Raw genomic sequence first — 18,721 nt, 5'->3', positions numbered from 1 at the left:
TAAATATAATTTAAATAAAATAAAAAATTTTAGCCATTATTAAAAGCAGTGGTATAGGATAAAATGAAATTCAAGCAAATTGTGGACAATCTCAGAGTAATGAAAGAGTATGCTTATATACTGGTTGAATTCTGAATGTCTAGGGCTTGAAAGGTATATTGGTTTTCTAAGTGTGCAACTGTTTACTTCTGCTAAAGCAGCATCTATATACTCTTGATTGAACTTGTCTGCTAACTTTAGCAAGAAGCTGTAGCTAGGCATAGTTAGCATAATACAGATGACTGTCGTTGTTGCTGTTTTTAGAAGAAGCAGTATGTCTGACTGGCTGGCATCTGTTTCTCTCTTTGTCATAACATGCTGGAGACAGTTCAATTTTCAAAATGTAGGTAGCCCACAGTTAAGAATTACTTGATAAGTTTAAAATCATGGCCTATAATGTAAAGTGGACTGAGGGACAATTTTCAAATTTAGTTAAGTTCAGGAATTAATTTTCTAGAAATAACCAGCTACAGTGAATTTTTCTCTTACCTCATTCGGCATGATAGACACGTGACCCTTACAAAAGAAGAATTTATTTTTATGGATTAGTAATTCTTTCTAACAGGTACATCGAAAAATCAGAGAAGATTCAGATATGGCACAAGATTCTCTTCAGTGCCTTGCCCAGTTAGCTTCTCTTCATGGACCCATCTTCCCCGATGAAGGATCACAAGTTGATTATCTAGCACACTTCATTGAGGGATTACTGAATACTATCAATGGGTAGGTATACTTGCCCTTTGTAACTGAAAAAGAACCTTCAGTTTTTTCTTGTTTAACATTAGAGGAGAAAAAGAAACTAGTGATTTTTTTCCCTGTTTATATTCTGAAGTATAGTTATATGGGTAATTAGAAATTAATACACAGAGACACGCCTTTAAAAATGAATGGATGATAATATTTGCATGTTTGGAAATGAGTTCTTGGGACTTTTCTTTTACTACCATTTAATAATACTCATTACTTGATTTGTAGAATTGAAATAGAAGATTCAGAAGCTGTGGGAATCTCCAGCATTATCAGCAACCTGATAACTGTGTTCCCTCGAAATGTTTTAACTGCCATTCCAAATGAACTTTTCTCGTCCTTTGTTAACTGCCTCACACACCTCACTTGTTCTTTTGGGCGAAGTGCTGCATTGGAAGAAGTGGTGAGTGCCTATTCTAAAATAAATCGTGTCCGATTTTTACAAGGAAATTTGTTGTGCCTTTGCAGCATTTGTCATGACAAATAAGGAAGCGCTAGCTGTTGCTAAGATTGCTTTTTTGTTATATGTGCAAACTATTTGTAATCTGTGTTTAGAAACATTATTTTTAAATCTTGTGGATTAAAATCACTTTAGTAGATTAAATTTATTGTTAAGATTTTGATTTTGAGATAATTAAATAGTAATGAAGTATCTGTATTAAGAATTACATTGCAAACCCATTTTAACAAAATTTTAAGTTTAAAAATTGCTAGTATGGTAATTTAATATTTTTTGAGGATTAAAAAATTTTGGACTTACCTGGAAATTATAGAAACATAACTTGTTTCAAATAATTATAATCATGCTGGTTTTAACTAGGCTGTCCTCTTTCATTTTTTTGGTGCTATGGTTTAATAGTATATTAGAATTTAGTTTTCTTTAAGATCAATGGCAGTACTAAAGATGTTTTTGGTACAAGTTTTCGAATGTATATTTTCCAAATATAAAATTTAATTTAAGAGATTAAAATTCCTTGACAACACAGCTGTGTTAATAAGAGTTACTATGAATAACTACATTAATCATGGTAAATAATTGATTTTTTCCTCTGTAGTGGTTCTTAAATTGTTGGAACTAATTTTTCTTTTTATGAATCAGAATGAGTTTTTTTTGAAAGATCATAATTAAAAAGAATATTTATAGTTATCTGTTTGAATTTTATGTTAAATCCCAACTGAGTTGTTTTGTTGCGAGTCTGGCAACATCTGTATGAGCTTTTGTATCCCTTTAAGGGTGTTCAGAAGATAGTGAACTCGAGAATGGTTTATGTACTTGGACGCTTTAGTGTTTTGATGAGTAAAGGAACCAGGTCAGGCAGATATTTGTGTGTTGGAAAAAAATGTAGGTAGTAGAAGAATAGAAGCATAAAGTCATCATATGTGAGATTTGAATTTCTCAGAGGGAAAAATTATGTACTGAGCATGGAAATATGGGGAAATTCTAAGTATTTAACTTGATTCAAACCCTTTTCAAATTATCACAAATTCTGAATCATTCAGGTTTCATTTAACATGATTTCATTGTGCTTTCCACCCCCCTTGGTTTGTTTGTTCTCTCTTCTAAACCAGGTGGATTAAACAGTATGTTGATCACATATTTAGAAACATAGCTATTTTTTAGTTTATGTTTGTGGGTTAAGGAAGTTCCTAAACATTTTATAGAAGAATTGCTAAAAGGTATATAACATTCTTAGTTTGCAGATTTTAAGTTTAGAATTCATTTATTTTGACCAGGAGGCTGACAACTTGGAAAATAATTTTCTGTCAAGTTGGATAGAGAAACTTTAGAATATGGAAAGCCTAGATACACTTTCAGAGTTGATGTATATTGTGCTTGTTTCACAAAAAGGTGTGCTGTAGATACTATATACCTCATAGATTTCATTTAAGAAAAGTGTTATTTCTTTTCATTTGTTTTAATTAATTTAATTGATCTGTTTATGGTGTTGGAAAATGATTTTAAAAATAATTGGTTGCCAGAGCACCGGGGTGGCTCAGTCGGTCAAGTGACTGCCTTCTGCTCAGGTCATGATCCCCAGGTCTTGGTATTGAGCCCCACATCAGGTTCCCTGCTCAGTGGGGAGCCTGCTGCTCCCCCTGCTTGTGCTCTCTCTCACTTTCTCTCCTTCTCTCTGTCAACTAAATAAACAAAATCCTACCAAAAAAAAAAAATTGGTTACCTGCCTCTGAAACTAATATACCATATGTTAATTAATTGGCTTTAAATTGAAAAAAATAATTGGTTACCTATATAAAAAGGCAGAGGGGAAAGATTTGCCTAAAGCTTTGTATTACTCAGAGGCAAGATTTGGTGAAGTGGAGGACTAAGAGGGAGGCCCCTCAGGATGAGTTGTCAGAGGACTAAACAAATCCTCCTAAATGTCATCTCAACCTCATGTGCTTTTCATTATATCTTGTGTGTGCCAGGGAGGGAGCCTGGGAAATGTGCAGCTAATACCAAAGTACATGAACAAATCTAGCCAAACCAGAGTGGAAGTTCTAGGATTGAGGTCCCATCATCTTTTGTTTCCTTAGGTACCCAGTAATTGTAGTACTAGTACATAATACCTAGCTGTCAACCTCAGATGAAAAAATGTATTTTAAAAATGATCTTTTAAGTAAAAATAGAAAAATTGGGACATATTATAAAAACTGCTTAGAGAGTCAGCATGATACAGAAAGATCATGAATGTTGGAAGGAGACAGTACTGTCATGAGCCAAGTAATTATAAACTACAGAACCTTGAACAAATTGCTTTACCTTTTTTGAGCATGTTGATACAGTTAGGATAATAATTCCTTCTGTTGTTCTGTGGGGTATTATATGGAAGTGCCTGAACACTAGGCACAATAAAATGTGGAATAATAATGTTAAAATTAACCTTCATAATGATAGCACTTATTGAGAGCATGTGTTGTGTATACGAGTAAGACGAGTTCTTGAGTTTTGTGCAAACTAATGGTTTTAATAGTACTTTTCTTCACAATTTTAATTTTGTGAAATGTTTTGTTTTGTTTTTCTTTAATAGTGAAGGAGGGTTTTTTGCTCCAATGGGAAAATAGACTCAGCATATACACTTTTGTGCTACTGTGAGAATATTTTTTCAAAACTATATTTTATTTAGGAATACATACAGATTGTCTCCTTTTAAGAAGTTTATGTCTCCAATGGTGATTATGTGGCTGTAGCAAGAAAAAAAAAATCTACATGGAGAGAGAAATTTTTGATACTAATAATGTGCATTTCATGAAACGTGTCTTTGCTTGGTGACTTTAGCCTGTGTGTGAAGACAGTTATTTATGACTGCTCTTCAACTTGCAATGAACTGAAAGTCTGTGCTGAAAAAGAGTAATTCCAGTCTTCAGCCAAGTAGTTTTCTTGGCTGTCAAAATTTCCTGGTATTACTTGAGGCTTCCTGAAGCCAAGAATTTTTTCATTGCACCCCAGAAATCAGATACTGACTATTCCTGGACTAAAGAAGTGAGAATGACTGTAGAGATGGAACCATTGCCTTAAAAGTTAATATTCTAACAAAATAATTGTTCCTATTATATCAGTTGTTTTATAAAATGATTATATTACTGGTATATCCATTTGAATCAATTCAGTGAAATTTGAAGAAGACTGTGACTTGAACTCTGTACTCTAGTTTGCTTCTTGGTTTCTTTTGTCAATAGAAAACTTTAAGTTCAGCTCCCAGTAGGTTCATCAGACTGGAGCCATGTAACTTGTTCAGTTAATTGAGCAGAGCAGCCAAGCATGATGCTTAAACCTTGAAGTGTATGTATGTATACATGTGTGTTTCAGAGTGGGTATGTAAAGGAGGTGGTGTTAGGTAAACTTTGTAAAGAAAAAAACTTTAATTGTAGTACACTGTACTACATCTTGTAGTACATCTGTAGCCTAAACTCAAGACCAGCAGGACAAGGTAGTAAAGAGAAAGATACTTGATGAAGTTGTTAGGAAGTTCATTATAGAATGTAACATGGTAAAGTAATGTTGCAGTTTGTTGGGTGAATGAGTGAATGTGAAGTTCAGCATTCTTCATTCAGAATCTATTTTCTCTGGCTCAGTGGATAATTACATTGTAGGGAGGAGATGTAGTGAAAAGGAAAGCATTGAAATCAGATTACAAATTGAAGTTGAAAAGTGGGAAGCATAAATTTGGGATATTTCAGTGATAAGAGGGAAAACTACTAACTCACTTTCTGGCGTGGTGATATCCATACAATAATACACGTATAGTTGGCGTTGCCCCTTAACTCACAAGAGGATGGGACTGTTTGAGAATCCATGCCAACCTCCCCACCCAGTGGTTCTGATGGCCAGAAAGAATAAATTGGTGATACTCTAGAGAGCAAGACAGCTGTCCAGCTTCATTATGTGCATTCATTTCATCTACTTGAAAGAGTTAAAAAAAAAAAAAAGAATTAGACGATGTACATGAGTATTTTTTAAACCTTGCACATTTTAAATATACTTCTTTTTAATACTAACAGTTTTACCTCTCTTAGGGTATTTGGAAGTAGATTGGCTATTACACCTTAAATAAAGATTCTTATTAAAACAAGTCTTTTAAAAATAATTACACTGTTTATTTAGTCCTGGTTGGATCATAATTTTATGAATGCAGTGTTTTCCTGACTTGTATATGAATCTCCTCCTTCAATTTGTTGTGCTAATCCTAGCACAGAACCAGTGTTTATGTTTTACAGAATTCTTGCACTTGAGGTGGGGTATAGTTGGTTGAGAATAAAGCTTACCTATTGTCATAACTGTTGTTCCATATAGTATCCTTTGTATTGTTTAAAACAGTATTATTAGCACTAGAAGCATAACCAGATCTAATGTGCCAGGGGTTTAAAAATGAACAGTGGAGTGAGGTAGAAAAAGGGGATTGCCCTTCTACCTCTTGTAAGCCAGGCAAGCCCCTGAGATGTTGGCACATGAGGATATTGCTGGATTAATTCAATTCCACAAATATTTATTGACACCTGCCATGTGCCAGGCATGGTGCTTGATGCATATACATTACTTAGCACTGAGAATTTGAAAATTCATGTGCATTTCTTAAAAGGAAGAAACTATTTTAAGGAATTTGTAATGTTTAAGTACTCTGAAAATTGCAGCTCAGACTCTTGGTGTTTTTATGGGGGCAGATTTTTTTCCCCCAGTGATCTATCTATAGGATTCTTCTAACAGCTGCAATACTTGTCCACTAAATCAATTTCTCTTGGGGTCTTTTAGAAGCCAGGAATACTGTCAGCTGCATAGGTATGCTGAAGTTAAATTAATTCTATGTCTTTGGGGCCAGCTAGAAGAAAAAAAATAAGAACGAATTAATTCCTTTTGCATTTAACATTCAAAGGCTTCTGAATTTTTAAATAGAGTTCAGGAAGTTTTATTTGTGACATTTCTGTAATTTTATCTGTGTTGTTGTATTTGCCTTAAATAATGCTACACCAGGAAAAGAATCTAAATTCTTCCAGCAGATGAATAACAGCATAAACTAGTAAGAGTTCTTTGAGTCTTTAATCATTCATTTTTCCTTTCTTATTAGTGTTTTACACTGTGCACTACATCATATATTATTTGATCTGTCATTGGACTTGGGGTTTGTCCCCCTATAAATTTTTAAATTATAGGGGGTTGTCCCCCTATAAATTTTAAACTTACTGTGAAATATTTCATTTATCCAAAGTAAAAATTTTCATACATATGTGTATGGGTATATATGTTATAAAAATAATAAAATGAGTAACTGTATACCAACCTCCAGATTAAGAAATAGTATATCAATAGAACTTTTTTTTTTTTTTTTTTTGATAGAACTTTTTTTTTACCCTTACATTTACCTGGAGTTTTCTTCCCTCCCCCCTTCTTTTATTGTAGGCATGTTTTTGTCTCATCAGTTAATTCTTCCAAATGATTTTTTCATCATGTTTGCAAAGGAACACTGCTAGCGAACTTTTCTGGTCAGTGTTCTTGGCATTTTTTTCTCCAGCTTCTACAATCTCTGATTGTTTAATTTGTTTTTACTCCCAAGTCCATGTAAAGAGTAATACAGTAACAGCAGCCTCAGGCCAGAAATATGGAACACAAAGTTAAACCAGGTCAAGGAATTTCTTAAAGAATATTCCTTAGCGGGCGCCTGGGTGGCTCAGTGGGTTAAAGCCTCTGCCTTCAGCTCAGGTCATGATCCCAGGATCCTGGGATCAAGAGCTTAGCAGGGAGCCTGCTTCCTCCTCTCTCTCTTCCTGCCTCTCTGCCTACTTGTGATCTCTGTCTGTCAAATAAATAAAATCTTAAAAAAAAAAAAAGAATATTCCTTAGAAATAAAATTTTCTGTGTGAGAATGATTTATCCATACCCATCTTCTTGTATCTTTTATGTCTGAATCATATGCTTCTTTTGACTAACTCATGTAATTTATGTTTACAAATGAGGAAAATACTGATGATCAGAGAATGAGCTTTTCAATTTCATGGACAATATTTGGAGTCTTCATGTTGGTTATTTGCTGTCCATAGAAAAAAGATCTATTGTAGTGGGATGGATCATAGTAAATATCTGATAGTAACCATAGTCCTATTATAGTTAGGGGTAGGTTTGTAGTTGTTTACAGCATAACAATCAAATTTAGAACTACTCTAGCATGAGATGTATTTTCAATGCAAGAGTTACCTTATGTACTTTTATAGTATCTCATATTAGGTATACATACACACACATACTTTATTATTTAGGACAATTTTAGATTCATAGCAAAATTGAATGAAAAAAATCAGAGTTCCCGTATCCACGCCCCCCCCCCCCCCCCCCCGCCCCTACAAATGCAAACAGCCTCCCCTACCATCAACATCCCCCACTAGGGGGCGCCTGGGTGGCTCAGTGGATTAAGCCGCTGCCTTCGGCTCAGGTCATGATCTCAGGGTCCTGGGATCGAGTCCCACATCGGGCTCTCTGCTCCGCAAGGAGCCTGCTTCCTCCTCTCTCTCTGCCTGCCTCTCTGCCTACTTGTGATCTCTCTGTCAAATGAATAAATAAAATCTTAAAAAAAAAAAAAAAACGTCCCCCACTAGTGTGGTAAACATTTGTTACAATCGATGAACCAGGACTGACACATCCTTATCCCCCAAAGTCCATAGTTTACATTAGAATTCACTCTTGGTGTTTTATGTTCTGTGGATTTTGACTAATGTGCAGTGATATGTAGTCACTATTATGGTATCATACAGGATGGTTTCAGGGCCTTAAAAGTCTTTTGTGCTCTACCTCTTCCCCTATCATTGGCAACCACTGATCTTTTTACTATCTCCATAGTTTTGGGGTTTTTTAAAAATATTTTTTTTAAGGTTTCATTTATTTATTTGACAGAGAGAGGGCACAGACGGGGAGCAGCAGAGGGAGAGGGGGAAGCATGGTCTCCACTGAGCAAGAAGTCTGACATGGGGCTGGATCCCAGGACCCTCAGATCATGGCCTGAGTCAAAGGCAGATGCATAACCAACTGAGCCATCTAGATGCCCCTAAAAACGTTTATTTTACAGAGGGAGAGCACAAGCAGTAGAAGTAGGCAGAGGGAGAAGGAGAAGCAAGCACCCACTGAGCAAGGAGCCTGACCCTTGATCCCAGGACCCTGGGATCATGAGCTGAGTTGAAGGCAGCTTCTTAACCAACTGAGCCACCCAGGTGCCCCTACTATCTCCAGAGTTTTTGCCTTTCCCAGAATGTCATATAGTTGGAATCAAACAATGCTGTTAGATTTAAATTTCTGAAATTCAAAGTCAAGGGGAGGGGCAGATTCACATATACATATTTATTTTTAGAAAGCCTCCTTTGGCAGCGTCTTCATAAATGAAATTAACCACTATTTTTTTTTTTTATATTCACATAGACGTAAAAACAGATACTTTTCTATGGCTGAAGGGCTCCAGATTCACTCCTCTGTACACTTCTAAGTTAATTATGAGCGTTGAAATGTAAGTGCTGTTATCATAGTTTGATTACCTTCTCCACCCTCCATTCCCAGATGGAGTAAAGTGGGGTCAAGTAGTCTCATAAGCTCTAAGCCCCTCTCCAAAGCCTTTCTGGCAGCAGGCCTGACAATACTTATGGCATGAGCACATAGTGTCTAGCTTGGACTCCTTCGTCATCTCTGTGCACGTGCTCTGGCTTGGCTGTTGGGTGTTGGCCAGTGTGGCCATGGAGCAGGGCCAAAGTATTATGAAAAAGCACTTGGTTAGGTTTCAATTCTCCATGATTAGACTGAAAGATTTAGTTGCCAATTGTCATCAACCAGATTTCTCACACTTTGCCTGATGAGTTACTTGTATTGGTATTTGGGAGGAACCAGAAGGCTGTTTAGAAGTTTTTAGTTCTTATTTTCTATCACCATCTAATGAATTGGGGCTCTAACAGGCTGTGATTTTCTGCTTTGTTTAGTATCAGGGATTATTGCTCTTTGAATAATAAAAAAACTTATAAGAGTTTTACATTTTACTTCTACTTTTCTATATATGAATAATTAAATTATGATAACATTAATTATATATGTACTAAAGAACAACAGAGATCGTTTTAAGAAAATGTCCTGCTTCCTTTTGAGATACCAGAGGTCAGAGGATGCTATTCCATAAGTTCCTCTTAAGATATGTTACCAGTCTGTTTGTTTTGGCAAGATAAACTGTTAAGACTTAACAAATGATGTCTGCAAAACACGTGCTTTGTTAAGTATATAAACAGGCCGCAGATGTTTCTTTGGGAAGAAACTATTTTATTCATCTCTGTATTCCAGTGCTTTGCTCTTAGCATTCAATATATTTTTATCAAAGAAATAAAACTACCCTTTTTTCCTGCTGCTGATAACACATTGAGCACTGTGCATGGCCATTGTAGCACTGTATTTGTTCATCTTAAAGATCTTTTCTCTTTAGTCCTCAAAACCATTGTAGATGATTTTATTATGTCATATTTGATACAAAAATAAAATGTTACTTTAAAACATAATCAGATCACCATAAGTGAACCCATGACCCAACCTAAGGGCATCACCAGTACTGTGGTCGGTGGTACCAGTGTGGTCATCCCAATCCTATGACCCTGGTTTCTCCCCCTGGAAACCCTGCAAGAGAAGTGACCACTGTTCTGAATGTTGTCATTCTCTTGCTTTAGAAATTCTCATCATTTCTATGTATAAGATACATCATTGTGTGAATGTTATACCAGATTTCCTCTGTTCTGCTGTAAATTAACTTTTGAGGTTCCTTTTCTGCCATTACAAACAGCATTACAGCAAACATTCTTCTATGTGTTTCCTAGCATTCATTCATGAGAGCTTTTGTAAGGTCTAAACCTAGAAATGGAGTTTTTGGATCATAAGATAATGCGAATGTTCAATTTTACAAGATAGTTTCAAATTGTTTGTTGAACTGATGGAACCAGTTACTTGTTCAGCAGTGATATGTGTGAGTTTTCATTGATCCATGTCTTCACCATCACAGTTTTGTTAAACTTGTAAGTACACGATATGGTCTTATATAATTAAGGTGCTAGTAATGGTGAGCATTTTTTCATATATATGATTCCTGTGGTTATTCCTTTGAATGGCTTGTTCAGTCCATTCCCCATTTCCATATCAGGTTGTCTTTTTTGTACTGCTTTGTAGAAATTCTTTATATATTCTGTACACTAGTTTTTTTGTCAGTTATTTGTTACAGATCTATCCTCCCAGTTCTGTGGCTCTTCTTTTCAGTTTATGATATCTTTCTTCTTGTAATTAATTTGGAATAATCTTAGATTTACAGAAAAGTTGCAAGGCAGTACCTTTTACCTAGTTTGCTCTAATTTTACCATGTTATATAACAATGGTACATTTGTCAAAGGTAAGAAATTAACATTGGATGAATTATTATTATTATTATTTTTAAGATTTTATTTATTTATTTGACAAACAGAGATCACAAGTAGGCAGAGAGGCAGGCAGAGAGAGAGGAAGAAGCAGGCTCCCTGCTGAGCAGAGAGCCCGATGCAGGGATCTATCCCAGGACCCTGGGATCATGACCCGAGCTGAAGACAGAGGCTTTAACCCACTGAGCCACCCAGGCGCCTCTGGATGAATTATTATTAACTAACTTTCATGCTTTATTTGGATTTCACTGATTTTCTGTCGGTCATTTTTCTGTTTTGGAATCCAATCCTGAATACCCTATTGCTTTTAAGCTCTATGGTGTCTTTTGATGAACAAATGTTCTTCATTTTAGTGTAGTTGAACTTACTGTCATTTCTTTTATAATTAACATTATTAGGAGTGCCTAGCTGGCTCAGTCAGTAAGAGCAGTGTGGCTCTTAATCTCAGGGTTGTGAGTTAGAACCTCATGTTGGGTGTAGAAATTACTTTTAAGGGGCGCCTGGGTGGCTCAGTGGGTTAAGCCGCTGCCTTCGGCTCAGGTCATGATCTCAGGGTCCTGGGATCGAGTCCCGCATCGGGCTCTCTGCTCAGCAGGGAGCCTGCTTCCCTCTCTCTCTCTCTCTGCCTGCCTCTCTGTCTACTTGTGATCTCTCTCTCTGTCAAATATATATATATATATAAAAAAAAAGAAACCATCTTTAAAAAAAAATTACTTTTAAAAAATGATTTGCAATATTAGTTCCTTGTTTCAGACAGCTACTCTTCCTGTGTTTTCTTCTAAATGTTAAAAGTTTACCTTACATGACTTTACCATCTTAGACTTCAGTTTTTAATATGGTGTCAAGTAGGGATCCAATTTCCCTTTTTTTCGTATGGATAACAAGTTTTTATTTATTTATATTTGTATTTTTCCCCATTTTTATTGAGAAATAATTGACATACATTGCTGTGTAAGTTTAAGGTGTACAGCATGAGCATGATGGCTTGATTTACACATGTGAAATGATCATCACAATAGGGTTATTAGTTAACATTCATCATATCATTGATACAACAAAAAGAAAAAATTTTTCTCCTTTTGATGAGAACTTTTAGGATCTACTCAAACAACATTCCTATATCTCACAGAGGAGTGTTAACTGCAGTCATCATATTTTACCTTACTTCCCCAGAATTACTTATAACGGAAAGTTTGTGCCTTTTGACCACCTTTCTCCAGTTCCTCCTCCTCACCCCTCCGGTGCAACAAATCTGATGTCTTTTTCTGAGTTTGGTGGGATTGTTGTGTTGTTCTTCTGGTGCCATATGTAAGTGAGATCAGTATTTGTCTTTCTCTGACTTATTTCACTTGGCATAATGCCTTCCATGTCCATCCGTGTTGTCACAAATGGTAAGTTTTCCTCATTTTTTTTTAACGAGGAATTTTCCAGTGTGTATATATACCACAGTTTCTTTATTCATCTGTCAGTGGACACTTAGGTTGTTTCCATGTCTCGGCTGTTGTATATAATGCTGCTGTGAATGTGGGGTTGCAGATTATCTTCTTGAGTTTTTATTCCCTTTGGATATATTCCCACAAGTAGAATTGCTGGATCAAATGGTAATTCTATTAATTTTTTGAGGGTCCTTCATAGTATTTTCCATAGTGGCTGCACCAATTTACAATCCCACCAACAATGCACAGGGGTTCCCTTTTCTCCTAATCCATGCCATTATTTATTAACTCTTGCCCTTTTGATGATGGCCATTCTCACAGCCATAAAGTGATAAACTCCTTTTGATTTTGATTTGCATTTCCCTAATGACTAGTGATATTGAGCATCTTTGATGTGCCTGTTGACCATTCTTATGTCTTCTTTGGAAACATGTCTTTTCAGGTCCTTTGTTCATTTTTAAGTTGGATTATTTGTGGGTTTTTTGCAGTGGAGTTACATAAATTCTTTATATTTTTTGGATATTAACCCCACATCACATTTATGCTATCATATATCTAGTTTTCACATAAAAGTGGTGGTTTTCAGAACTCTCTAATCACTTACATTGGTCATATTTCTATTTCTGCACCTATATTTTGCTTTATTCTGAGGGGATGTTTAGGTATTTGATAGGACATGCTCCCACCCTCATCCCCACTCCCTTCAAGTTCTTCAGAAGAGTCTTGGATATATTTGGCTCTTTATCTTCCATTTAAAATTTGTGAATTTGTTAAGTTGGATTGTGGTAGGGGTTATGGGGAATCTTTTTTTTTTTTTACGATTCCATTCATGATTTTGACAGAGAGTAGGAGAGAGAGAAGCAGACTTTCTGCTGAGCAGGGAGCCTGTCACAGGGCCCAATCCCAGAACCCTGGGATCATGACCCGAACCAAAGGCAGACACTTCTGAACCACCCAGGCGCCCCAACTGTGGGGAATCTTAAGTAAAGAATGGATATCTCTCGATATTAACTCTATCCATAAATGTGGTATTTCTCTGTACTGATTTAAGTCTAATTCATTGTGTCTAAATAAAGGAATACATTTTTTACTACCTTATATTTTTGTTACTGTTGTAAATAGTATCTTTTTAAACTTCATTTTTCACATTCCTGCTAGCATAGAAAAAAATGCAGTCAGTTTTTGTATATTGATCTGATATTTACTAACCCTTCTAAATTCTTACCGGTTCCAATTATTTGTCTTTAGAGTCTTTTTAGTCTTCTGTGACAATTATCATCTGTAAATAATGATAATGTTTTCAGACTTTATAGTCTGTGTTTCTTTTTTCTCATAGTGTAATACATTTCTTTTTCTTGTTGTACAGTATTGAATACAAATGGGAACAATTCATCTTTCCTGGTTCATCATTAGGAATAATGTCTGCTCTAGGTTTTTGAGCTGTTCTTTATCAGAATTGCTAATAGGTTTTTGTAAAACTTGACTGACTATTGGATATTATTAAATGAACTTCTGCTTAATAATTTAATGAACTGAATTGCTCTTACGGATATTTCTAATGGTAAAATTGCCCTTGCATTTCTGAGTTGAACCCAATTGGATAATCATGTATCATGACCTTTTATGAATGGCTGGATTTGTTTGTTGTCAGAATTACAACAACTCCACAGATCACTCTCTAATGCATTTTCTTCTCTTCACTGGATCTGTTTGTATAAGATTAGTTGTTTTTTGTTTTGCTGTTTTTTTGCTAGTTCACTAGATCTTACCTTTAAATCTGCCGAGCCTGGTATTTTCTTTTGGAGAAAAATTTAAACTAACTAAAAATTTTAAATGGTTAGTTGTGGGAATATTCAAGTTTTCTTTTTTTCCTTGGTCCAAAATCTGGGAGTGTGTCCATTTTTTTATCAGTTAAATTTTTACTTCTACTTTTTTCTTCACATTTATAATTTTAATTTTGTTACTAGTATCATTTCAGAATACAATTTTAATGTAAAAATGGAATGTGCTAATTGGTAAAAGTAACCCAAACGGTGCATAAAAATTAAAATTCTTCAAAAATCCCATTAATTACCCACTTTCTTGGCATCTCTACTCATATATAGGGTTATAAATACCTTTTCCCCTCCTCAAAGTATGAACATTTAATACTCAAAATTGCTTAAAAAATTTTTTGATTAATGAGAAGTAAACCAAATCACTTGTAGTTTCACCCTCTGAAACTTATTATTAATTTTTTAATGTATTTTTTCCAAATTTTAAGGCATACCAATTAGACTTAAATAAAAACAAAATCATTACTTTTTATTTATATCATTAGCATCTTTTCATGTCATTAAAGTAGTGCTAGAAATCATGATTAGGGAAATGGCTCATAAACTTGTTAGCATGAGTTTAAGTAATGCTGCACCAGACATTCTTACATGTAAATCACCATATGATTCTGCTGTTAAGTAGACATTCTTAAGTCAGTTTCATTTTCAGTTAACCCTTTGAATGTTGTCTTGTTCTACATTAGGCCACTCTTCACAGCTGCTCTTCCATTAAGCAGGCAGGCTATAGAATAGTGGCCATGTTCTAGAGGGAAAGAGGAAAGGTGTTAACATAGCAGTTGAAACTACATTAGAGATTATTTTATTTTTTCATTACATTCTTTGTTTCATAGAAGATTTCTGGTGGCATTTAAAATGAAATAATCTTTTAAAACTTTCAGAAAACAATCAGAAATAAGAGTAGAAAGTTAAGATTAGAGAAAAAAGAGCAATTGTGATATGCAAGCTAGAAGCTTACTTTGTATGTAATAATAAATTTGATTTTTTAGATTTGAATTTGAAGGACTTGAAATGGGATGGGAGGTAAGGTTCCTTAAGAGGATCTCCTGCAAAAAGAGGGAGCACACCTGCTCCTCAAAGGAATTCTTTCTCATACTAAGTAAAAATAAAGGTAGAAAAAGTTTCTTGCAAAGCTTTATATAGGAGGCAGTGAATGATGTGGAATCCTCCGCCCTATGACAGCAGATGATGCTTGAATATTTGGCTGTTTTTTACGACATTCTTTAACTCTCAGTATACCACCAGGGTCTAGATTTTCAGTTTCATTTAAGTTCTTTTTTGTTTGTTTGTTTGTCTTTATGTTTAATTGGATCCTGTTTGGAATTCAGAATTTTTCATTTTCTGCCCATAGTAACAAAGAGGAGGAAATTGCCAGAATAAGACTGTTTACGGTGATAAAACAGATTAGAAAATAGATATAAAGAGATGGCATGCTAAACTCCAATAATGATGATGAAATTGATAGTATAAGTGAAATCAAAGATTGAGTTTTAGTTGATATCCTAGGTAAATTTTTTTCAAATTCATCAACTTGTGAGAAAGCAATATATTTCCAAGGACAAATTTCCAAGGAAGGACAATAGGAAAATAAGGCATTCTTAACCAGTCAGTAATTCCACAGGAAAAACTGGAGTTTTGACTGGGTTGACAATATTCCTTTATTTCTTTTAATATTTTTGCTACAGAATTTACTTAATGCAGTTTATAATGGCATTAGTGCTGAATGCAGTATGTACAAAGGTGGAAATAATGGTGTAGAAAATAAATGATGTAGAAATGAAAAAAAAATTGGTTGACTTGATCATTTTCATAAGTATTTGTAAATCTAAATGAATATGTTCTCACATTTTTGGAACCAAGAATATGGATGGCTATCTTTCAAAAAACTGTGAGTTATGAAAGTTTTCAAAAATGTAATGCATTTTGATGATACCTGAGCAAGAAGAACCAGTGGTCCTCATTCATAAGTTCCGTGTTTACAGCAAATTCTCCCCCTTGCTAAAACTGTATTGTAACCCCAAAATCAGCACTCGTGGCACTCTCATAATTCGTAGACATGTACATGGAAAGATTTATGAAAAACAGGAATTGCGTGACATGCTTATGCCCAGCTGAGGTCAAACAAGGCAAATGCTCTGCCTTCCTGTTTTAGCCTCCATATTGTAAACAAATTTTCATGTTCTCTAGGGCTACATTTTTTGCATTTTTGTGTGAATTGGGGTTTTCTAAATTTTTGTCAAAAAATACTGAAGTTCTTCCTGTGCAGTGACTGCCAGGATAATTTCAGTATTTGAGATGGCCTCTGAGTGCTATGTTGAAGTGCTGCCTAGTGTTCCTGTGTGCAAGATGGCTGTGATGCCTTATGAAGCAGATACATGAATCAGATAAGTTTCATTCGAGCATGAGTTATAGTGTGTTGGTCACTAGTTCATTAATGATATATATTAAATAAGGTGTCCGTAAACAGAAGACATAAGAGAAACAGAAAGACATAAAACTAAGTTATGCATAAAACACAGTTATATATTGATCTGTTCACCTCGTGGTAGAAAATGTAGTGATTGGAGAAGGAACCTAACCTGTTTACTAACTCAGCATTTGTGGCATCGTTATAGAACATAAATACCACAGATAATAAGCATCGACTATTTATGAAATGAATAAGTTCCAGTTGGTTTCATTCAAAGAATTGCTCATTTTTGGCAAATATGCTTTTAGGGCCAGGTAAATATGTAGTAAAAATTTGGGTTTGCTCTGTTTAAATCCTTATTAAATGATCTAGTGACGTTCTTTTCATTTTTTCCTTTATTCTTATGTAAATTTTTCACAAAATGATTTAAAATTTGTATATATTTTAAAAGGTCCATTTTAAGGGTGCCTAGATGGCATTAATCGGTTAAAGCGTCCAACTCTTGGTTTCAGCTCAGGTCTGATCTCAGGGTCATGTGATGGAGCCCCATGTCAGGCTCTGCGCTCAGTGCAAAATCCACTTGAGTTTCTCTCTCCCTCTCTCTTTGCCCCCTCCCTCCACTTGCACGCACATCTGTATTCATCCTCTCTCTCAAATAAATGAATCTGTAAAAATAAGTAAAAGGTCCATTTTACCTAGAAAACGACTTGCTTTTTTGGTTTGTTTCTGTTTTGTTTTTAAATACACTGGGTTAATAAAAGCTGAAGGCATAAGAAAACACAGTTTATCTGAAGTAGTTCACATAGGTACTTAGGTACTATGATCTGGGGGCACAGGGTAATCTGGAATACTTGAAATAGATCTTCCATTACTTTCCTTTTTTGAGTCATTGGCAAATTGCTAGAATAACAGCTTGAGATGATTCTCTTTGGTGAAGGTTCCAGAGTTCTGTATTTGTAGGATGAAGGCCTGTTTGCTTTAGAACCCAGAAAAGCCAAGCTATAAATTAGACCTATTGACCTTCAGTATTCGTGGGTTCACTACCTAGTAACAAAACCCAGAAACCTAGTAACAAAATGTGAAAATCTTTTAAGTGAGTATATAGTTCAAAATTCTGTTCTTTTATTTATAACAAATTTCTTATGAGAGACGCCATTGTTAAAAACTGACCCTAAAATGTATGTTTATCTTTCTTGGCCTTTAGTGGTTTTTTTTGTTTGCTTTTTGCTCTTCCCCATTGGACTGAGTTTAAAAGCATTACAGGGCACGTTATTTATGTTTCTGCACTAACCAGTAGTTGGTTGACACTTAATGTTCCTTTCATTAAATAGTGCTAATCTAGTGAGTTTGTGGGTGAGGAAATCAATACATAGGTAAATTATGTACCCATATTAGTAATTGATGGCAAAATTAGGATTTGGATTCTTACTGAATGTGAAAAATTAAGTGATATGTTAAATGTTAAACACTTTGGGTCCTTAGAGGTATCCTTAATCTCTACATATAGACTTCCTCCTCAATATGACAGAACACTTTACTGTGAAGTTAATATCCAAGCCTGCATAATTGTTAGTACCATTCTACTCTACATTGCTTACTGTCTGTTTGGCTTTACCACTCACTTGTACTCACATACTTTGCGTTTTGTGAGTCCGCAGGCTTCTGGTGTTCCTCCCACCTCAGCATCCTCCCCGGATTTCTTCCTGTATAGGCCCTATCCTTGTTTTTCTTTTTTGTTCTAAAATGTTAGGGAACAGCTATGAAGTTCTCCCCACGTATTCTTAAATATGCTGATTAGGCCAGTCTGTTTTCATCATTGTTCACTTTTTCTAAAAGCGTTTAAAGGTGTGTAGTAAGTACACATTTAGTATTTTTATTCTAACAGTTCTCTTGACTACAGAAAAATGTTGTTATAATTTTTACTTGCAAAGCACATGTTCCACAAAGTACTGAGCAGCTAGTCTTCTAAAAAGCATTAATTCCTTTGTGCTTAAGAATTACTTAGATTAAGGGGTGCTTGGGTGGCTCAGTGGGTTAAAGCCTCTGCCTTCAGCTTGGGTCATGATCCCAAGGTCCTGGTATTGAGCTCTGCATCAGGCTCTCTGCTCAGCCGGGAGCCTGCTTCTTCCTCTCTCTCTGCCTGCCTCTCTGCCTACTTGTGATCTCTGTCTGTCAAGTAAATAAAATCTTTAAAAGAAAAAATTTTTTAAAAAATTTTAAAAAAGAATTACTTAGATTAAGTTATAAAGATTTTAGAAGGTTTAACAAAAAGCCTATACATTTTTACTGTAATGTTTGTTTAATTTTAAAATGGGCTCAATTAGCTCTAGATTATTAAATAATTGGGA

General features: G+C 35.1%; 1 protein-coding gene across 5 annotated transcripts in view; it reads left to right on the top strand.

Moving 5' to 3' along the window:
* Positions 1–18,721, top strand: part of XPO4 (exportin 4) — a 125,298-nt gene that overhangs the window by 78,201 nt on the left and 28,376 nt on the right. For all 5 annotated transcript variants that reach the window (XM_045977999.1, XM_045978000.1, XM_045978003.1 and 2 more), the window contains 2 exons: positions 605–762; positions 1,015–1,189. In XM_045977999.1, the coding sequence (XP_045833955.1) occupies positions 605–762; positions 1,015–1,189 (333 nt within the window). The remainder of the gene's footprint in view (positions 1–604; positions 763–1,014; positions 1,190–18,721) is intronic.

This window comes from Meles meles, chromosome 14, assembly GCF_922984935.1.
Source record: "Meles meles chromosome 14, mMelMel3.1 paternal haplotype, whole genome shotgun sequence".
Classification (NCBI taxonomy): domain Eukaryota; kingdom Metazoa; phylum Chordata; class Mammalia; order Carnivora; family Mustelidae; genus Meles; species Meles meles.
This window is presented reverse-complemented; position numbering and strand designations above follow the sequence as displayed.